Source organism: Lissotriton helveticus, chromosome 3_1 (genome assembly GCF_964261635.1).
Source record: "Lissotriton helveticus chromosome 3_1, aLisHel1.1, whole genome shotgun sequence".
Taxonomy (NCBI): domain Eukaryota; kingdom Metazoa; phylum Chordata; class Amphibia; order Caudata; family Salamandridae; genus Lissotriton; species Lissotriton helveticus.
The window spans coordinates 898151426-898173952 of NC_136061.1; the positions used below are offsets into that span (position 1 = coordinate 898151426).

The window sequence follows — 22527 nt, forward strand, 5'->3', positions numbered from 1 at the left end:
AGTGGGTGTGTGAGTGTCTGTATGGATGTATGAGTAGTTGTGAGGGTGTGTGTGTGGATTTGTCAGATGGTGAATGGGTGGCTGCATGGGTCTGCGAGTGGGTGTGTTAGCAGCTGTGTGGGTGTATGAGTGGCTGTGTTGGTGTGCGAGTGAGTTTGTGAGTGACTGAATGAGTCTATAACTGGGTATGAAAGTAGGTTTATGGGTCTGTGAGTAGGTGTTTGAGTGGCTGTATGGCTCTGTAAGTGGGTGCATGAGTGGTTTTGTGGGTGTTTGAGTGACTGTATGTGTGTGTAAGTGGTTATGTGGGTATGTGAATGGCTGTCTGGGTCTATGAGTGAGTGTGTGAGTGGTTTTGTGAGTATGTGTGTGGGTCTGTGAGTGGATGTGAGAGTGGAAGAAGTGTGATTCTGAGTATCTGTGTGGGTGTGTCAGTAGCTGTGTGAGTGACTGGGCCAGAACTGAAACTCACCTGCCCCTTTATCCAACAAGAGACCACAGTTTTTGCACAAAATATCTACCCAACTGGAGTACTTTCTTCTGGTTAATTAGTAAGTGCTAACTCATTGGGGAAATGTCTAGTGCATAATCTACACTAGTGCTGTGTAATAGAACAGAAGGAAATGTCTCCAGTGACCTTTTGTGTGTTTCATTTCGGCAATGTGATTGTCCCTCAAGCGTCTTCTTCCAGAAATTTGTGATAACATAAATTCTCCTATAGAGTAGATGACATGAACACAAAGAGGTGAATCTCCACCAAGCAAGGGTCCTACTCTTAAGTTTATAAAGTAAGTGCTTCTTTGTTTGGTGGAGATGTCCTCATATTCTTCGGCATCAAGAAGGCATCACCAAAATCGTCCGGAAACACGCTGGCTGGGGGACCTTATGGTAAGCTGCCCATCATAAGAGCAAAAGATGAGAAGAGCTTTGCATACTACTATGGTGTAAGGGGTGGGGCCAAAAGAGCAAGGTTTTCAGGCAATTTTGCACATTTGCATACTCAAAGTAATTTAAAGCAACAACCATGGACTCTAGTCTCATGAGGAGAGGCCAAGAAATAACCATCTTGTCACAGTCACTACAGATTGCGCTTCAATAGATCAACGATGCATTCACCTCAACAAAGGATTTCAGATCAGAGCAAATAAAACATTGTTTAACGAAAAACGAACATGATAAAATGTTGGCCAACATAATCAATACCCAAGTATTCATTTTTGAACAATACTACAGAACCGAACTGCAGAGGAGATGTACTTATAAACCATAAAACAAGTGAATTCATAATTTAAAAGAAATAGGTGGCATAATGCAGGTGTACACTTTCTAATATTTAAAAATCTTAATTATGGTTTTAAAAAAGTGCGTCTCGGGTTAAGATAAAGTTTACATAAAAACATAAAGTGCAGAGTGCTCTGTGCAGAAATTGAGTACATGGATACAAATCGAACTTAGCATCACAATATGCATCACTTGGGTACGAAACCAACAAGGGAGCAATTCCCATCCTGAACCTAATCAAGTAAAACATTTTGGCCTGATTAAACTAAAATGAAAGATAGGATTCAATTTGTACGGAGCTAATTAGCAATGAGTTCTCTACAACCCTTTTTTGTCCATTTCCTGACTGTCTCTTTCATTCTTCAAGTACAATAGGAAGTCATTTTTGAGCTTATCTTTTGGAATTGCAGATATGTTTCCAGGTCTATTAAAACAATACTGCAATCCCAACTTCTCCAATTGATCTTGCAATAGGAGAGCCAGGGAATTGTTTTTACACAATCTAATTTTAAACAATCCAAGATTATGTCACGGTTTAGGGCTGGTTCCTCTTTTACCCAAATGCTACGCCACATCATCAGAGGTGCTAATTGCATATGAGAGGACAATGGTGTCATGCCCAATTCCTTATGGCACATAATAACCGGGGTACTTTTGGGTAGTGTCAGCACACGTCTTAAAATCATATTCTCAGCTCTCTGGAGACCCAGAGTGTTGGTGCAGCCCCAGACTTCAGCGCCATATAAAGTGGCGGCGCATGTTCGTGCTTTATATATGTCTATGATTACTTTTATGGGGTGAGAGCCTAATTTTTTTGTAAATCTAAAAATGGCCTCCACATTTTTATTAAAGCCCCCAATGCTTGCATGAACTAGATGGGACCAAGTGCTATTTTCATTAAAAAGAAGGCCTAAATAAGAAAAAGTTGGCACCTGGCACAATATTTCATTGTTTATATAAAATGTCTTAGTTTTAGATGGTGATTTACCAGCTACCAATACATGCGATTTTACAACATTGGTTTTTAACCCAGGATTTCAGATCAATCTAATGTGAAATTGCTGAACGTACTTGCTTTGACTTCGCCAAGTCCAGGAAATTAGGATCATCTGGTGTTTACAGATGGGTAAGGGGAACTGCTCGGCCCTCCTCCCCGGGCCGATTTTATCACTGGCGGTCCCATTCCCTGGGGCCCTGCCACTTGATGCTGGGTGCCCTGGCTCCACCCATTGTGAGGTGTTCGGGACTGCCAGGGAGCCTTAATGCCCCTGCAGTCCCTGCTTACTCCCCGCATCCAGTGGGAGTTAACATTGCTCCAAAAATGTTGCTCCCTACATGTGGGAGCAATTTTTTCATCTGTTTACTGCATGCTTGATAGCAGGCAGCAAAAACAGATGAAAATTTTCCTGCTCCCACCTGCTGGAAGAGGCCTTACTGTTTGCTCTCGCTTGGCGGGAACTGTCAAAGCTCCTGACAAGCAAGAGTAAACAACTATGTCAGTAGACTGGGCACCTCGGGATATAGGGAGCCGGCCCTGGGAGGTGATGGTCCCCAGGGACATTAATGGCTCCAGAAGGAAGGCTCTGTGGTCCCCTCCTTGCATATGTAGGACCAACCCCAGGGAGGTGGTGGTCCCTGGGGCAAAAACGGCATGGGAGGAGGGCTGCATGAACATCCCTCTCAATTAAAATTTGGCCATGCCCGGGGAGGTGGTGGTCCCCAGGCCGAATATGACCTGACAGGGGAGCCTCGTGGCCTCTTTCCCTCTTCAAAATGTCGTTTGCCCTGGGGTGGTGGTGGTCCCCAGGGCAATTTATAAGTAAAGAGGGGGGTACACGTGGCCCCCCTCCTATTTTAAAACCAAGCTCCAGGAGGTGGTGGTCTCCCAAGCTGTAAAAGGCCTACAGAGGGGGGCTGCATAATTGCACATTGGATTGTCCATGGGGAGGCCCCCTCCCCATAATATATATCATAATATGCCCCCGAGACCTATGATTTACAGATCCCTGTGATTTTTGTTGTAAATATTTTAAAAAGATGTTTCTGACCCCTGTGGTCCCTGGGGGACTCCCCCACCAAGCATAGAGGGTCAGGGTATTCCTCCCTGCCCTCTTTTCTTTTTTTACTTTTTTTTTTAACTCAGCTGAGTCTGAGTCCCAAAAGGGCTGCCAGCACTTCCTACTTGAGGTGTTGGCAGCCAATCAGATGAGATCTGTTGTATTCAAGGAGGGTCCACGCCTCTAGATATACAAATTTGTTTTCGCTTTAATATCTCGAAAACTACTGAACGGATTTACACCAGATCACAAAAAGGAGTCTTTCTGGACTTAGATCTAGCATTCTGCCAAATTCAGAACCAGGCTGTAGACGTGTTTAAAATCTCTATGAGAACTAACATTGGAAACGCACTATTTTTACCCCCCCCCCCCTTTTTCTCAGCCCCTGCTTGACAAATCACCCCAAAACTGCCTATACACAACAAGGCATGCAGGGCACTTTTTTGGAAAATTCCTTGAAGACTCATCAAACGATGCCAAAGTTACAAGCAAACCAAAAAATGCTTTTCCGATGAAAACTAGATCCTAACTGTAACCACCTACTGGCGACTGCCAGCCAGTCGTTAATATATATATATATATATATATATATATATATATATATATATATATATATATATATATATATATATATATATATATATATACACACATTACCTACTGGGGGTCTCTGGGGCCAACTAGCCCACCAGGTACCTCCAGTATGCGCCAGGGAGCTGCGTTGCAGAGAGGTGTTCAGAGGCCACGGCCCTTTTTACACCTCTCTGCAACGCAGCTCTGTGGCGTTTACTGGAGGTACCTGGTGGGCTAGTTGGACCCCAGGGACCCTCAGGATTCAAGGGGACTTAATCCCCCAACTTAAAACGCGCCACGGGGCGTGTTTGCACAGTGGTGAAGGGAGGGGGCGGAGCCTGAGTTCACATCTGTGCAAGCACGTCCTGTGGTGCGTTTTAAGTTGGGGAATCAATTCCCCTTCAATCCTGAGGGCCCCTGGGGGCCAACTAGCCCATCAGGTACCTCCAAAAAGAGCCAGAGGCCTGTGTTGCAGAGAGGTGGTCCAAGCCACGCCCCTTTTTACACCTCTCTGCAATGCAGCTCTGTGGCCCTTACAGGAGGTACCTGGTGGGCTAGTTGGACCCCAGTGACCCTCAGGATTCAAGGGGACTTAATCCCCAAGTTAAAATGTACCAGGGCGTGTTTGCACAGTTGTGAAGGTGGGCTGGCCTTTCTGCACCTCTTACTTAGATGTTTTCACTGTATTCTAAGTGTCTTTTAGCATAGCACTGGCTCTAGGCCTGGTTAGTCAGAGCCAATTACCACCAGTACCCGTCTGAAAAATTTGAGGGCAACAGATGATTTTACAACAATGCCTCTTTCTGCTCCTTTGCTTGTTCTTTCTGCACGTCTTGCTTCTTCCTGCAGTTTTCTTCGTTTTTGAGGACTTCTGTTGCTTTTTTCTGCATTTGTTTGCTTCTTTCTGTGCGTGTTTTCTGCTTTCTTCACATATCCTACCTCTGTAGGCCTAGTTAGAAACTAGCATTTAAAAAACCTTAGAAATTCTCTTAAAAAACCATAGGTTTCAGGCATGTTACAGTTCGAAATTAGTATTCAAAAACCTTTGATATTCACTGAAAAAACCATAGGTTTAAGGCATGTTATAGTCAGAAATTAGCATTTAAAAAACCTTAGAAATTCACTGAAAAAACTATAGGTTTCAGGCACGTTATAGTTAGTTGGACATTTCACTCATACAAAACCATAGAAATTCCCCCGATATAGTTAGTTCAGATAACTATAACTCGCGCGCCCGCAACGCACTGCTGATGACGTCACATATTACATCACTCATGACATCACTGATGACATCACAGATGACATCATCCTTGCGATAGAGTGGCAGACCTCCTCTCACCCTAATCTAACCTTTGATACACACACTCAAAAATACAAACAGACATTTTCCATTCGGCAAGGAAAGAAATGGCAACTTTAGCAGAACGGGCAGTGAAAATGGGGGATAGACTAGAACAGCTAACCAGCGTGGTGATAATCACTTCTGAGTTAGGTGTTCACTTCCTTTTCGTTGACGTAGACAATGCGAGTATTTAACCAAGTATTTAACCCTCTCAGCTCTGTAACTGTTTGGATTCTTACTTGCTGTCTAGTTCGTAACCGGATGTATGACGTATTCATGCATGCATTTACAACACATGCCTTTACAACGCAGGCAATACCAGTTACAACACACCTATTCAGTAATTTCAAGATCTGCACACACATCCACTCATTCACCAACAGTTCTATACAGTCACTCATACATGTACTCACTCATCATATGTACTCATACACCTATACATCCTGTTACACATCACCACTCATCCATAGAGTTACTCACACACATAGTCACACATGCAAATAAAGTATCTAACATCCATTTACTTGCGTATACAGTTATACACACACCATCACACTTACTTCTACAGAAACTTACACATACTTACTCTCTTAAACAATCACTTAAAGAAACACATACTTATTTATAAGCAGCATAGTTATTTATACAGAACTTTTCCAATCTCTCACTCTCACATATACTCACTTATATACACCAATACTCACATATACTCACATATACTAGTTTAAAACATATGTACTTACTCATAAATACACTATTGAGACAGTCATTCACTCACTAACACACCCATACACACTCTTCCACCCATACAGTCCTGCACACATGCTGTCTTCAACACATACAAACAGTGAGTCACTCATTCATGCATCTATGCACTAAGTAATACCCCCCACCGAACCATACAGACACTCAGACACTCATACTGATACTGAAAAAAACAACTAATAACTCATACAGACACTCATGTAGCTACTCACCAACCCATGCAGCCACTTATTCACAAAGTGAGAGACTGATACAGATATTTACATATTTAAACATTACTCACTAACCCATGTATTTACTAAGATACACTTAATCAGTCAGTTATACAATCAATTTTTTAAAAACAAAACAGCCATTTAGACTCTTAAATACCCATTTATTCTTCCATCGACCTTGAGATATACATATATAAAACATATTTAATTTTCATAAAAACACACATTCACTGGATGATGTCATCAGTGATGTCATTTGAGATGTCATTAGTGATGTCACTGACAATGTCATGACTGATGTAATATGTGACGTCATCAGCAGTGCATTGCGGGCGCGCGAGTTATAGTTAGCTGAGCTAACTATTATGGGGGAATTTCCATGGTTTTGTGCGAGTGAAATGTCCAACTAACTATAACGCCCCTGAAACCTATGGTGTTTTCAGTGAATATATATATATATATATATACATATTACATCGAAAAGTCACGTGAGATGTTTCACCAGGGTGTATGTCACTTTAAATTCGACTCACGATTCTGTGCAATCTGTCGAGTAAACAAGCGGCTGAGGCTGCGAAACGCGTCTTGACGTTGCCAGCGAAATAAATCAACTTTAAGCACCAAAACTGGGTCCGTGTCCAACTTTGTGGCAGGTGGCGCGGGGAGGAAAGCGAGTGCTTGCTGCATCTGGCGATATTTCATACATATATATATATATATGTATATATATATATGTACAACGTAAGGACTTCCAGTCCCATAATGCCTGAATTGATGTAATTAAGTTCGAAATAAAAGGGGGAAATACTGGATTTCAAGTGCTTGGTGATTGGTGCAACACTTACCTTTGAGAAAGGGTGTGGCCCGAATCGCGTCAGGTGACGCGGTTAACGCAGGATCTTCTCCATGCTGTGTGTGCCTCCTGCGAGTGCTTCTCAACTAGGGACAACTCTTTCCTTCCATAAATACGGCCAACCCAGGTCGTCAGAGGCACCGCCATCTGTTATGGTTCCGCTGCTGTTGGGGAAATAGCGGCCTAGGACCCAGGAGGAGGGTGAAGGCTAAATGTGTGGAAACCGTGTTTTAAAGAACTGTGCAGCCAAGAGTCACCGGCAGCCCACATGGGTAGAACATAAGGACTTCCAGTCCCATAATGCCTGAACTGATGTAATTAAGTTCGAAATAAAAGCAGGGAAATACTGGATTTCAAGTGCTTGGTGATTGGTACAACACTTACCTTTGAGAAAGGGCGTGGCCCCAACCGCGTCAGGTGACGCGGTTAATGCAGGATCTTCTCCGTGCTGTGTGTGCCTCCTGCGAGTGCTTCCCAACTCGGGGCAACTCTTTCCTTCCATATATCTATACTAATATTATAAAGAGAGAGCCCTAACCTTTGAGGTGGGTAATCTCAGTAACCACAGCACCAATCACAACACCCAATACAGCATTGGAAAGGGCAGTTGCAGCAGAAGGACATAGGCTATACAGATGGCCACCATATACATTTGAAAGGTAAAAGAACCTTGCCAGCAAATTAGTCCCTTGTGGGCGTGTGCGTGGGTGGGGCGCGGCATGATGACAAAAAAAAGCGTTCCTTAAACGTGTGCGTTGAGCTGGGGGCGTGTGCTGGGGGCGTGACAAAGGCTGGGGGCATGTGCTGGGGGCGTGACAAACGACAATGGCCGTGGCCATTGCACAATTGCGCGGGAGCAAGGGGCAAGACAAACGACAATGGCGCGGCAATTGCGGAATTGCACGGGAGCAAGGGCCGTGGCCAATGGGCGCGGCAATCGGCCGACACCAATCGCGCCACATTCCTAAATTATGATGCCAATCGTGCACCTGGGCGTGTGCGTTCAATGGGCGTCTGCGTTCAGCTGGAGGCCTGGTAAGTAACCGTTCGCTCTACTCACTTGTAGGCCTGCACGTTGTGCTGGGGGTGTGTCACACATACTGGGGCCGAATGCAGTGTGTGCCTTGTGCTAGGTGTGTGTCAAACAGACTGGGCTGAATGCCGTTGGTGCTTTACTAAATTGCCGTTACGTTCCTGCCTTCACGCCATGGGGGTCCTAAAAAAATAATAATACCGGGAAATAACTTTCAAGGGTCACCTAATTCGCATTGTAATACGGTCGCTGCTGGAGCCGGGCCTCAAGCGGGGGCACACGCCACTGAGCGTGCCTTCGGGGACAATAACTGCAGCGTCTCCTGCACGCTGTCACTCAACTCTCTGCATAAACGAATGTACACACGGCGCACAACATCAACTAGGGTTGGAGCCGGCCTCAAGCGGCGGCTGATGCGACTAAGCGGCCCTGCTGGCACACTAACCTTGAAACTGACTGCACTTTCTCACACGCGCAGCGTCTCTAGCGAGAGCTGTCACCCACTCAACTCTTCATAACCGGACAACGTCGGACGGGCTGCTAGTATATATATGTTCCAAACACCACCTGACATTAGGAGCACCTCAGCCTCTTGGGTCAAAAAAATCGAAACTATGAAAACACTATATTTTCTAGGCATTAACCTGAATGAAATTTGAATCTACATTGTTTAAAAGCTAACAAACCCACCCAATGAACATTTGCATATGATTAAGACTCGTATGAGTCGAAACGCATAATGCCTTTATGTTGAAACCTGAGTCGGGTCGGGGACAATCGATATTTGCCCGGCGGTATTGCCTCTGTGACCCTCTAGTTATTTAATCAATGAAGAGGCAGGCGCTGGAGACTGGAAAGCAGGAAACAAGGTTTTTATTCTCTCCGGAGGAGAACACAGCAAAACGGACAGAAGGTATCGTTCTGAGGTGCTCTAACTTACGTTTTGGGGCATGGCCCCTTATATACAGTGTTTGTGGTTTTTATTACAGTTTACATACATATGATAAAGCTTTGATGTACGAAAAGACATTCCAGGAATCCCCCTTCGGGCCCGTTCCCACACATATCTACAGTAGAAATCCCCACCCTGGTCACAGCAGGTGATAACTATCGCGCAGCTGGATATTCCGCCAATTCATGGAATGCGGGGTTCGATCGGATCTCATGGGGTGGGGGGGCTTTGATCAACTCGGGGGTCCTTTGAGGAGGGAAGCTTTCTATTGTACGGGGAGGGGCAAGGGATAGTATCGGCAGAGCTGGGTGTCGGCCTGGGAACGGGGAAGACAAACGGGCACACGGGGAAAAAGGGGTTTGCATCTAAGGGCCGGGGATCATGAAAGGGAAGAAGGGAGGTGTCGCGCTGGGAACAGGATGAGGGCCTGGGGCAGAGCAGCGCCGAAGAGGGGTTTATGATTCAAGGCAGGTGCAAGCAGGGGGGGTGGTCAGCGTGCAGGCTTAGTGAAGGCGAAGGGCTATGTCAGGGGCCAGCGGCATGCAAAAGGGTTCGTTCTGATCGGGGCGTCTTAAAATGGCGGGTGCGCACGACAAAAGTGTGGCATCAGGGGAAGAGGCAAGATGGCGCGGATAATGTTCACCAAAACGTACTAATTTTCAACAGTCCTCCCTTTAACATATTCAAGACATCTTGCTGGTTCATTTTCTACTTGGTTCTATTGCGGTGGGCATGAGAAAGAAAACGGTAGGAACCCTAGATGAAAGAGTTGTAAACAATACATTTTGAGATTTCTAGTTTTTAGGAGCTGGACCTATTGGATAAACTTTGATAAACTTGTTCAGCAGGAAAGTCATAGGAATGTAATACAAAAAAAACGGTTCTGTAGCGAGAGCAGCAAGTACATATCATAACGTGAACTGGCAGGTTATTACATATCTCAGATTCGGATTGGAGCAGGATCAATACAATGGCGGCTGGGAGAGAAATGAGGCATAGCAGAAACGGTGATTGAGGATGTCAAATGTTCGAAGTTAACGAGTTCTCATTATTCTTTGTGGTCTTTCGTTGGCGCTGTGGAGCACCGGCGATGGAGCTACGGGTCCAGCTCTATTCTAAGTTCTGCGTTGCAGGGCACGACCCTTTCCTCGCGTTTCTGGTCGGAAAGGTCCCTTTCGCCCTGTGTCCTTTGAGGTGATTGTCAGAAAGTTCAGATGGAAGAAGAGCGTACAAAACAGTCCATAGGGTAGGTCGGAGAAAAAGGGGGATGGAGCAAGGCCAAATTAGGAACAGACTAGGGGAACGAGAGACTTCAGATAGGCGGGCGTGTGACCGAATTCAGAGAGCGGGGACTTGTCGGCAAACACTGGACATCGAGCAGGGGCATCAGGTCGGCCCTTTCTTCTCATGTTGTCGAAAACAGTGCCTCGTCCTGCAGCTCTTTTCTGTCGTGGTCTCGCCTTGGCTAATGTCGCAGGTGTTCCTTAGTCTGCAGTCAGGCCTCGTGCTCCCACATCCGGTCCTTCTCTCCTCCAACAGCAGTACCCTTAAACAAGTTTGAAAAGACAGTCTTTAGAGAATTTGCAGATGAAGATAATCAAAAAGTCTATTTCTCTCCCAGCTCCAGGCAAAGAATGAAAAAATGCCCGTTATATTAGTGTTCACAACTGGCATATGAATGACCGGTGACGGGCCTGTTGGATCTACTATGACTTTCCTTCACAATTATTTATTACAGTCACGACAGTTCATCTGATGGTGACCCACCTTCGTGAGACGAACCTGGCAAAGATATGCCGTTCTCTAGAGTTTTACATTTACAAAGGGTACTGTGAGTTGTCAACATGGTACTACACAGGCATTTTGCTGAGAGACGAACATGGCTAAACATTTCTTTTCTATCGATGCATCCTGCTTTTCAACTACTACGGGGTTCATTTCGATGATTCACCTTGGACTAGTCAGTTAACCTTGTAAAACATCATTCTGGGTCCTACGTAACTTCCTACGGCCTGAGTACTTAATCAGAAAAGACAGGGGTTTTGTGGGAGACGACTAGGGACATAGAAACTTGTGGTAAGGGCGTAAATCGACCCATCTCTCACAACCGGAAATGAGGGGTAGTTTCATAACTCCCGTTTTTGGGCGGCTGATACAGGGGATGTAACAGGGGTGATCATTTTTCCTGTTTGGGTATTGCGACAAGTCGGGGTGGGGAGGGTCGCGTATTCTGAGGTCCTTTCTTATACCATAGGAGCCGTTGACATGTAGTTCCCTTATTACGGGCCAGATTAGGGAACCTCTGTCGTCTTTCCTGTCCTTTCCCTTACGGCCCAACCTCGGTTCATTGACTTCTAGCGGAAAAGGAGAGGTAATGACGCGGTCTCGGGGTGATTGTATTAAAGACAAGTTTTTTTTTTTTTTTTTTGTGTGCAAATACTGACGGTATTTGAAGCCAATTAGGTGGTGTGCTAGGGGGGGCAGTCTGCCAATTTCGGGGCTAATCACTCGGAAGAGTGGGAGTGCAAAAATAGAGGGAGAGAGAGAGAGAGAGAGAGAGAGAGAGAGAGAGAGAGAGAGAGAGAGAGAGAGAGAGAGAGAGAGAGAGAGAGAGAGAGAGAGAGAGAGAGAGAGAGAGAGAGAGAGAGAGAGAGCGCAACGGCAGGCTAAATAGTACACGTGCAACAGAGAGGGTGGCAGTGTATTCAAGAAAGGCTATTTAGTGCATTACACAGTAAAGGGCATTCATGGGTCTGCGTTAGAATCTTGTAATCATGCAGTTTGAGCATTAAACAGGGTAGAGGGGACGCGCCTTGAGAAAAAGGAAAGAAGAAAGGAGGTACCATTTTGTCGCACTTTCTCGCATTCTCGGTCCTTCGACCAGTTGGGTCAACGCCTCAGTCACACACACACATTCTCTCATAGTTTCGCATCATATGTGACATGGGTTCATTCGTCCGGTCTGGTTTAAGGGTGATCACTTTTTATCAGGTTGTGCTAATTTTTCGGGTTTGTTCGATACGTGAGTAGTTTGCAGGCGTGCTTAGGCACCACCTTGCGGTGCTAGTCTGCTCCGTGTATTAGACATGGCAAGGCTTCGGATCTTCGCCACACCTCGGCTGTAATCTCTGATGTAACCTGCAGGGGGAAGGAAAAAGGGGGTGGGGGAGACAGCATTCGCGCATATTTAAATACATGTATTCAAGAGTCCTTTTTACTCACCTCTTACTCGTCTTCCCTCCTCGGGGCAGAGTCCCCGGGGATATGGTTTCTGGAGTCAGGGGGGGCGGGGCAGTGTGCCCTTATAGGTCGTGTGCGGGGAAAACGTAAAAAGGAAACCAGAGGTGCCTAGTACGAGGTATCTAGTCAAAAGGATGTATCTCACTATCGGGATCCTTAAACCTCTTTCAACGCTGTGGCGTTCTAAGGTTCTTCGGTTCTTGGGTCAGCTCCGTTCCCTGATACCTTGGAACGTTGTACTTTATAACATTTACACCATTTCATTTTACCCTCCTTTAACATTCCCTCATTTACACCGTTCGTTTTACCCATCCTTGGAAGTCAAGGCCTTCCTCTACGCGAGAGTTCATGGGTCAGTCGCGTACTTTTGAAGGCGGGGTGTCGTGTTGTCGATCCGACCCGTCCTCCAGGGCTGGGCAACCATCTTCTTTTAACCTTAAAGAGAGAGCAGAGTAGGGTGCACGGAAAAGAACTTTCCCACCGATCCCACATTTTTAAAATAAAGCATGCAATACCCGTCCATAGTTTCAAAAAACGTTATTTTGCAAAATCATTTCAGCACGTGGATTATGAGGGTGCGGTCGTATTTGGCCGGTCGTGGCAATGGCTAAAGTGCGTACAGTGGGGGGTGTCGTTTGCAGCAATAAAAACATCGGAAAGTTTTATTCATTCATTTGTAAGAAACTAAAACGTCTATTAATTGGCTGGGGGTTCGGGGGGGGCATTTATTTTCATAATTTAGAAGCATAATCATAATAGTTGCAATCAGATTTCCTATATGTATACCGTATGTGTGCGTCGTAGATGAGGTTATACATCAGCTATAAAAAAAAATATAATACATTGTACATTTGTAATCAGCATTTGTAACGCGATCCTTTCATACTGTTCGTCGAGTGAGCTCTCCTTGTCTTTTCTAGCCAAGTGTACAAAGGATCATATAAAGTCTCAGAACATCAAGTTTATATTAGTGCGAAGGAACACCACGAGGTGTTCGTAAGTTCCGATGGATACCAGCGCCATCTTGGGCGGGGCCGGCTCAGTCCGGAGGCAGCATCAGGGGGAAATGTTCCCATTACTGGCAGTTGGACCAGAGTCCTTTTCGGCAGTTCTAGAATTCATGCTAACAGAGGGAGTGGCAATGTCACGTTTATTTCGTTGGCGATCAAGGCAGTCGTCCCTTACCGGAAACCTGCAGAGGCCGAAGGTTCCGCCGGGGACCTTTGTAGGATCTTCAAGGCTGCGGAGATGCTGTCGGAGATGGGGGGCTCGTGCCCCAGCGGGCAAATGTTTGAGTTATATTGCTGGTCAAAGTTACTCTAGTGGCCGGGGCCCGCCTTCCAGCGGACCCAGACGCCATTTTGAGGCCCTACAGGGGCCACTCTCGTCGAGTTTTGCAAGAGTGGGAGAGATCCTTCGGAGTGAAAGGAAGAGGTCCCTGTTGTGTGAAAGCGGGACGTTCAGCTGGGGTGCAGCTGTGATGCCCCCACCTGGGGGGGGGGCGAGGGAGACTCGTTCGCGCCGTCTCCTTCTCCCGGTGCACTCCATGCTGTTCTTTTTCATCGCCCCGCATGAAGGTCTCTCCACATCCGGTGTTCCCCAAGTCTTGTGCTCAGTGCTGTGGGAGTATGGCCACCTGTGGCGCGCATTCGGCGCGGCACGAGTATCAGTGCAGTCATTGCTGGTTCGGTGTTCCGAAAATATGGCCACCATTGCACGTTCGGTGCTGCGCAAGTACTGGGGTGCCACCATGGTGTGTTCGGTGCTGTGGAAGTATTGGCACCATCGCCTGACTGGGGGTGTTCGGCGTCGGGCCGGGGGCTGGGAGACCTCCTATCGGTGGAGGTGGGAGAGGCTCGTCCGCGTCGCCTCTCCCTCCCAGCCCAACTTGGACAAATTGTTGTGGAGGTACGTGCAGGACATCCCGCCGTCCAGAGCTGCTGCGGCTGTTACGGAAGGGAAAAGAAAGAGGTGCCTCGTTCTTCTCTGGACATGTGGCGGGACTACTTAAGTCTATCCAGGCCCGTTGCGGCTGGCTGAGGAGACATGTGGCGGGACTACCTACAACTGCCCAGGCTGCTGGCTCCTGCCTCTCCTCCGGCTCCCCCATACGTTAAGATTTCCTGACCAAGAGTTGGCAGCGGGGCCCGCCTTATATGGGTTGTCGCTGGTTGGGCGTAGCCGTAACCCTGCCCTACCTTGGAAGGTTCCAGAATGGGGGGGGTGAATGTTCTGCTTGACTTTCATTTTCTACAGTTTTACCGTTATTATTCCTTGTTTGTTGTGCTAAATTAAAAGTTCAAGTTCATCAATGGTCTACGGATTTTGTTTTGCCATTTCTTTCTTTCCAGGTTGCTTTTATGCTAAGTTTCTGCTAACAGAGGTCGAGTAACACGGAAACACGTGTAGAGGGATGACGCAGATTCGTACATTACATACACACAAACTCAGACGGGGGACAGTACAAGTACGACATACAAAGACCCAAGACGAATATAAAACAGTTATTGGTCATGATTATCTCTTTCCGTCTGTGAATTTTAAAGCGAGGCTGGGTTCCCGTCTTGACGTTGCCCGACCTAGGAGAACTTGAGCATGCCGCTGAAATTGTCCTGGCGAAATCTGTGCCATCGGGCATAATCAAACGTGGTGGTTCTATCTGGTCTGCCTATGTAAGTCGGGTTCTTCTTTGTCTCGCGCTTTTTCTCGTACTGCCGGTCTGTCGTTCCTGTCGGCCCTTTGCCTTTACTCACGCTCAGTAGAGTCGGGCATTGGGCTTTCCAGTGTCCGACATATCTACAAAAAGCGCATTGGTCTGGCCCTAAGTCTGGTCGTCTTTTGCATAGTGTCGGGGGATAAGTTGTGGGTAGCGGTGTCCTGGGGTTGTCCTGTCGGTATATTTCTCTACTTAGTTTGTCCTCGTCTTTTCTCTGTCGTTGCATAGCCTCTCTGCGCCACATACCGAGACTGTCGAGCATAATAGGCGTTGTCTTATTATTTCGAAGGGCTATTTCTAACGTTTCTATTTTATCAAGGTCAAAGGATCCTGCCAGTGGCCACTGTTTGTCTTGACTTTCTTTGGTATACCTGTGCCACAATTTATTATAGGCTATGGTAACTAATCCATAGTTTATGAACATGTCCTTATTAGGGGTGCCTTCTAGTGGAGCTATATGGTCCACCTCTAATACACGGTCCGGGCTGGCTGAACCAATTATCAATCAATGGGGAGAAGACAGACATGACGGCTCGTAACGAGGGACTAATAAGTCAGCAGTGCCTATCTTATCACTAGGTGCAAAGACTAGACAGAATATTCCTATTCTACGTTGTTTGCAGGCAGTGAATACCTCATGAACAAAAAAAAATAAAAAAGAGTAACTAAGAACGCGGAACAATCAAGCAATTAATAAATAAATAAATAGGATAGAAAAAGGACAATGGGGAGAGTAAGTAGGGCGCAAAAGTCTGCGTCCTCTACCCTTTCACTAACCGCAAAGAGGAAGCTGTTGTTTCCGGTTTGCAGACAGAGAATCTCCAGAAGACAATCTGTGAACAGTAGTTCGGGGTTAAAGAACCCAGTTAATCAGTGAGGGAGTGGGGAGTCTCCCAAAAACCGTTGAGAAATAATAGAGTCAGTGGGGGAGAAAGATAGGCGCGACGGTTACGTTACCTATCCTTCACCGTTTGCAAAAGAGAAGGAGCCTACTGTTTCTCCGTGTGCAGACAGTGAATCTCCAATTAGGTCAAACAAAGAGTAATACTAGTATTTTATAAATAATCAAGCAATCAAACAATCAAGCAATCATTTCGCACCTTGTCGTGATTACACGACCTTACCCGGACCATGTGGACAGTTTCTTGTCTTCCGAATCCAGCGCCCGATCGTCCTCTTTTTCTCGTAATTCTCACGGCACTCCTAATGGTCCCCAGTCAGGACCGTAGATCACTCGAGAGAGGTCTGTTCGGAACTAGTGAAGTTCGGATGATCGGCTGCCAGACGAGGGTCTATTGGGCAAGAGCTCTCCCGATCGTTGCAGTCGTTCACTCTGTCGTCGGGACCTCTCCCACTGGATCCACGAGTCGCTGATGGGCCCCACGCTTGGGACGCCAATTGTTGAAACCTGAGTCGGGTCGGGGACAATCGATATTTGCCCGGCGGTATTGCCTCTGTGACCCTCTAGTTATTTAATCAATGAAGAGGCAGGCGCTGGAGACTGGAAAGCAGGAAACAAGGTTTTTATTCTCTCCGGAGGAGAACACAGCAAAACGGACAGAAGGTATCGTTCTGAGGTGCTCTAACTTACGTTTTGGGGCATGGCCCCTTATATACAGTGTTTGTGGTTTTTATTACAGTTTACATACATATGATAAAGCTTTGATGTACGAAAAGACATTCCAGGAATCCCCCTTCGGGCCCGTTCCCACACATATCTACAGTAGAAATCCCCACCCTGGTCACAGCAGGTGATAACTATCGCGCAGCTGGATATTCCGCCAATTCATGGAATGCGGGGTTCGATCGGATCTCATGGGGTGGGGGGGCTTTGATCAACTCGGGGGTCCTTTGAGGAGGGAAGCTTTCTATTGTACGGGGAGGGGCAAGGGATAGTATCGGCAGAGCTGGGTGTCGGCCTGGGAACGGGGAAGACAAACGGGCACACGGGGAAAAAGGGGTTTGCATCTAAGGGCCGGGGATCATGAAAGGGAAGAAGGGAGGTGTCGCGCTGGGAACAGGATGAGGGCCTGGGGCAGAGCAGCGCCGAAGAGGGGTTTATGATTCAAGGCAGGTGCAAGCAGGGGGGGTGGTCAGCGTGCAGGCTTAGTGAAGGCGAAGGGCTATGTCAGGGGCCAGCGGCATGCAAAAGGGTTCGTTCTGATCGGGGCGTCTTAAAATGGCGGGTGCGCACGACAAAAGTGTGGCATCAGGGGAAGAGGCAAGATGACGCGGATAATGTTCACCAAAACGTACTAATTTTCAACATTTATGGCTCGGAATAAAGTATGTATGAAGCACCATTGGTGTGGCCTGTCTCACGTTACTACGTGTTTTCTTTTGGAATATTTGAGATGTCTGACACATCTGTCTGTGATGGGCCGGGCCCCGACCCGAGAGGCCGAGGCGCTCCTAATGTCAGGTGCCATTTGGAACATATTTGCAAAAGGAGTGCCCGCCGGCTGTAATATTGAACACTAACGGAGTATTGATGGCATGGCCACATTGAGAGGCCCGTCTCGAATTGGAAAGTGAACTTTCGAACAGCCAGGGTTTGCAAGAGGGATTTCCTGTGCACTTCGTGCTTGTGAACATCATTTTTGAAGGCAAGTAATAAACCTAACAAGAACTGGGTGGTAGCGGAATTTCCCTTGACATGCACTGTGACCTTTTGACTCTGCCACAATATGGAACTTTCCTTCTACAGGTGCTATTGATGACTTGATGCACTTGGCACATAGTGAAAGCAAGTTGACATTTTGCCAAAATCTAACATTGAATGACTTAGTGATGAAAAAACGGCAGTAATGGAGCATTATGGACTTTGTGGTCCAGGAGACTACAACATACATCAAATTAATGACTACAGGGAAGGCAAATCGAAACTATGATAATACTATATTTTGTAAGCATTAACCTGAATCAAATTTGAAGACAGTACCTACCATCTCTGTAAAACGAACTTATCCAGAACTCTAATATTTGTAATCTACTGCCTCTTTAAATCACACATGTGGGCATTGGTCCTTCTTCAGTGTTGCAAGATATGTTGTTTAAAAGCTAACGAACCCGCCCAATGAACATTTGCATATGATTAAGACTCGCATGAGTCGAAACGCCAAATGCCCTTTTGCCTCGGAATAAAGAATGTATGAAGCACTGTTGGTGTGGCCTTTCTCACGTTACTGAAGAGTACGGGTTTTCTTATGGAATATATATATATATATATATATATATATATATATATATATATATATATATATATATATATATATATACCAACAACTGATTCCGCTGACGGTGCGCTCGCTGTAAGGAATCGAATTCCACAATTATTTTACCAACAGAGATTATACTCGCACTCCAGGAGTTATATTTCTGGGCTCATTTATTTCATTAAGTTTTCAGCCCTCACCAATTGTAAACCAACGCGTTTCGACCAGAACGGTTTTGATCACGGTTAGTGACAACCCATCTTCTATGTCTATTTATACATCAACACACATTAGGCCCTTAATGAGGCATTATGGAAAATGTAGATGTAGTTCACTGTGTTAAAAAATAATATATGAAAGAAAATTGTATATGTTTGACATACATCCACACTGTTCATTGTTTACATTGTTACAATAGTATCCAGGTCTCCACTTTTCATTATTCGTGGATATTTTTACCCAATTGAATTACTTTTGATTCAATATTATTTGGTTGTATTAACCAAGTAACAGTTATACATGTTACACAGATTGGCATATATGCGCACACATTTTAAGGGAGCAAATATTCCCATGCCCCAATAATGAGGAAAGGGTCACTTTTAGGCTGGCAAGCAAGAAGATAGACCAGAAGATATGCAGGGGAGAAGGAAGGAAGGAAGGATGGAAGGCAGGTGATGACAGCAGTGGTCCTTATTACTCCCAGACATGTATTTTGGCTTGAAGGGGAAAGTGGGCCTTTGTGTTCTCCTTGGTTCTGCCACTTCAGCTAGGAAAAATCAAAGTCAATATGGCCATTTTGGAAAAAAACTTCCTCTGTATGCAGGGTACTGAGCAAACATATAAATGGCAGGACGGTGCAGCACTGCTACAGGTACTTCCACGGGAGAGGTGCCAGTGTATTTTCATAAACTAGTTGTCAGGGCTTGGGGGACACAGCATGGATCACAGCATGAAAAGTAGCAGTCTTTACTGCATTTCCCTCACTGACTTATATACACACATCAGTTCGGCAAGGAAATAAATGTCAACTTTAGCAGAACGGGCAGTGAAAGTGGGGGATAGACTAATCACTTCTGAGTTAGGTGTTCACTTCCTTGTATGACTGTACAGTGCGAGTATTTGACCGAGTATTTAACCCTCTCAGCTCTGTAACTGTTTAGATTCTTCGCTTGCTGTCTAGTTCGTAACCGGATGTATGACGTATTCATGCATGCGTTTACAACACATTCCTTTACATCGCAGGCAATACAACGCACGTTGTTGCATTACAGTGCAAGTTGTTACAGCCACTTGCTTTAGGGAAGAGCTGAAGTTTGGAATAGTATATTTCACTCTTCACACTCCAGTCTGTGCAACAGTAGGGAAGGTGTTGGATATAAATCCCATGAATGAGTTTCCTAAAGCAAGTCGCTGTAATGACTTGCATTGTAATGGAACTTGTTGTAATGGATCACGTAGTAAAGACGCGTTTGTTGTAGTGCCTGCGTTGTAATGGAGCTGCGTTGTTCTGCCAGAGTTATGAACCCTGATCCCCTCGTAACCCAGCTACCTGGCCCTTCACTTTGCTGTTAGGTGTTTCTCTTTCTTAGAACCTCTTTTCGGAGAGTGAATTAGAGGAATGGGTCTGCCAATGGATCTGTCTTCTTTGGCCAAGCTGTACCCTACCAACACACATATACACCGGATGCCACTGGCATGGGGATGCACAGTTTTGATTTATGCATGATTCCCTATCACAGGTATGTCAGGCACAGGTGTTTTTCTAGAAATTGACTTAATATAAATACGTTAACATATGACAATTGGTGTTTATGCTGTAACTGATTTTAAAAAAAAATATTTGTGAGACTTGATAGTAGACCTGTTGAGGGCCACATGGAATCGTAAAGGCGACGCAGCTAAATAAACGTTTTTACATATTCACTTAAGCAGAAAGTGTTTTAGTTGAAATTATCACCCTTTCATTTCTTTAAGACTTTAGGAAGATTTACATGATTAAATTACATCTCTCCAGCCCACAAGCCCTGACTTTCAAAGTATGCAGTTGATTTACCGTATACAGTGCTGTTCCGCTTCACGCACTGAGTGGTGTTGCAGCAGTCCATGGTGCAATTGTCCTTCATGGTACCATTCACCATACACATATTCCTTCCCAGAGTGCACTGGCTGGAGCATCTGGCTTCAAAATGCATTGAGTCGTAGCGATAAAGCTGTGGTCAGATAGGCAACACAAGGCAAAAAGGGATGTTGTTAGATAAGTCAGCAGGTCGTCTGGACTACAGTCTTAAGAACAGTGCACAAGGCATTATGAGAGAGGCAAGCCGTAGCCAGGTGACCGGGCAGTACTTGACAGCACCCATTCTATCAAACACCGTCATCTATGAACTCGGTGGCCGTCAGCAAATCCCTGTAGGGGACACCCCTAGCATGACTCTTTCTTTAATTACTTTTTCTCATGCGTGTTGTAATGTTGTGAATTGTCTTTTATATGTAGTATACTTTTTATGCCTACTTTGTGTTGGCGAAATAAGGTTTCTGACTGACTGACTGACTCTTTCTACGGATGTACGTTGTTACAACGCATGCTTTTACCACGCATGCTTTTACAACGCAGGTTTTTCAACGCAAGTCGTTACAACGACTTGCGTTGGGGGGTGCTGGATAGTGAAAAGTTTAATTTACTATTCCAACTCCAGTCCCCGTGGATAGTAGGGAAGGTGTTGGATAGTAAATTAAACTATTACCTATCCTAGAGCACCCCCCAGCGCAATTCGTTGTAATGACTTGCATTGAAAAACCTGCGTTGTAAAGGCACTGCGTGGTAAACGTTGCGTCGTAAAGGATGTTTCTCCTTTCTACAAGTCAAGAATCTACTGCAAACTGAGAAAGAAGAACAGCAATAGAAGGGCATGGCGGGTCTGGGAGACAGAGGCTTGTATGACAAGTCATTGACTACCAAAATATCATGCTACATATATATAATTTCCAAAATATCAAACAGATAAATATCATTTTTAGGATATTCTACCATTATGTGGTCCACATTTATAGCGTATGAGATAATACCAGCTTTGGTTTATAATACCATATAAGTGTAGAAAATATATTGGCAAAATATATTGTACACGCTAAAAATAAAAATGTACCCTTAACATTAACCCTAACCCCAATTCAAGCATAAGCCCTGCACTCCAACCCGAGTGGTACCCTTATCATGAACACAGTGGGTTCATGTCTTAATTACCTCACCAACATATTGAATCGAACCGGATGGACTCTGTGATTGATTTATTATCACCATCAAAGTACTGAGCATTTTCCTAATGTTAGTGGAAAGTGGTGTAGTTGAGGCGAAGAGCCCTCATTAAATGATTGATGATTTTTCAAAACACCGTGAAAATGTGAGCTCCATTCTTGACTTCACCCTTCACCCTTTACTTTTGTGGGATCCTTTGCAAGGCTCAAGCTTTTTCTGACTGTGTGCATTCTTGAAGAATCAACTTGGTCTCGTTATAGTTCATTTGTATGCAACATCATCTAATTTGGCAATCAGTCACTCAGAGTAAGTCAGAGGTGCAAGCTGCAATGGGCAGATGCTCAGTATGAGGCTGACTTCGTCCTTAGGATTATTAAAAAAAAAAGGTTCTGTTGGGGGTACTCAAAATAACATGGCTTTATACGTTTTTTGACCTTCGATGACATTATTGCGCCTGCACTACGAACACAGGTCTTAAGGAAACGTGCAGATATAACTGTATGTGTCATGGTTCGTTATGCATTTTGAGAGTTATGTCTTCCTGCCTTCACTCACAAAACTCCTAAGTGCGCCCCAGCAGTGCTGCAAGTTTCTAAATTGCCATACGTAGAGTTGGTAAAAGGGTTCATTTGTTCAAAAAAAGTGTTACTATTGATTGGGTCATTGATTACACGTCTTTAGTGAAATATGTATCCTTCCCACACATTGCCTATAAAAATGTAGAACACTGATGCACTGTCCAACATTGTATTAACCACTTCCATCTGTATCTTTAAGGTACCAGTTTTTACTTGCATGGGTGTTGCAGAGGCATTTCTAAGGTTATGACGGTGTTGACTTCATTCACATTGCCTTTTCTTGACTATCACCATCACTTCTGACAGGAACATTGACACCACCCACATATAACTGGGGCCAGTTCACCAAACCTGCTGCGGGCAGAGGAGGGACCTCCTGCAGCTACCCCGCACGTTAGCAAAATTTCTGTGGTGACCCCATCCTCCTGGGGCCCCTACAGGTGGAAAA

The 22527-nt window shown here is 45.3% G+C and overlaps 1 protein-coding gene across 1 annotated transcript in view; it reads right to left on the minus strand.

Moving 5' to 3' along the window:
- The window catches only part of LOC144824172 (uncharacterized), a 140997-nt gene that overhangs the window by 38433 nt on the left and 80037 nt on the right, over window positions 1-22527 (minus strand). Inside the window, exon 5 of the mRNA XM_078683330.1 lies at window positions 20299-20455. Within this exon, the coding sequence (XP_078539456.1) occupies window positions 20299-20455 (157 nt within the window). The remainder of the gene's footprint in view (window positions 1-20298; window positions 20456-22527) is intronic.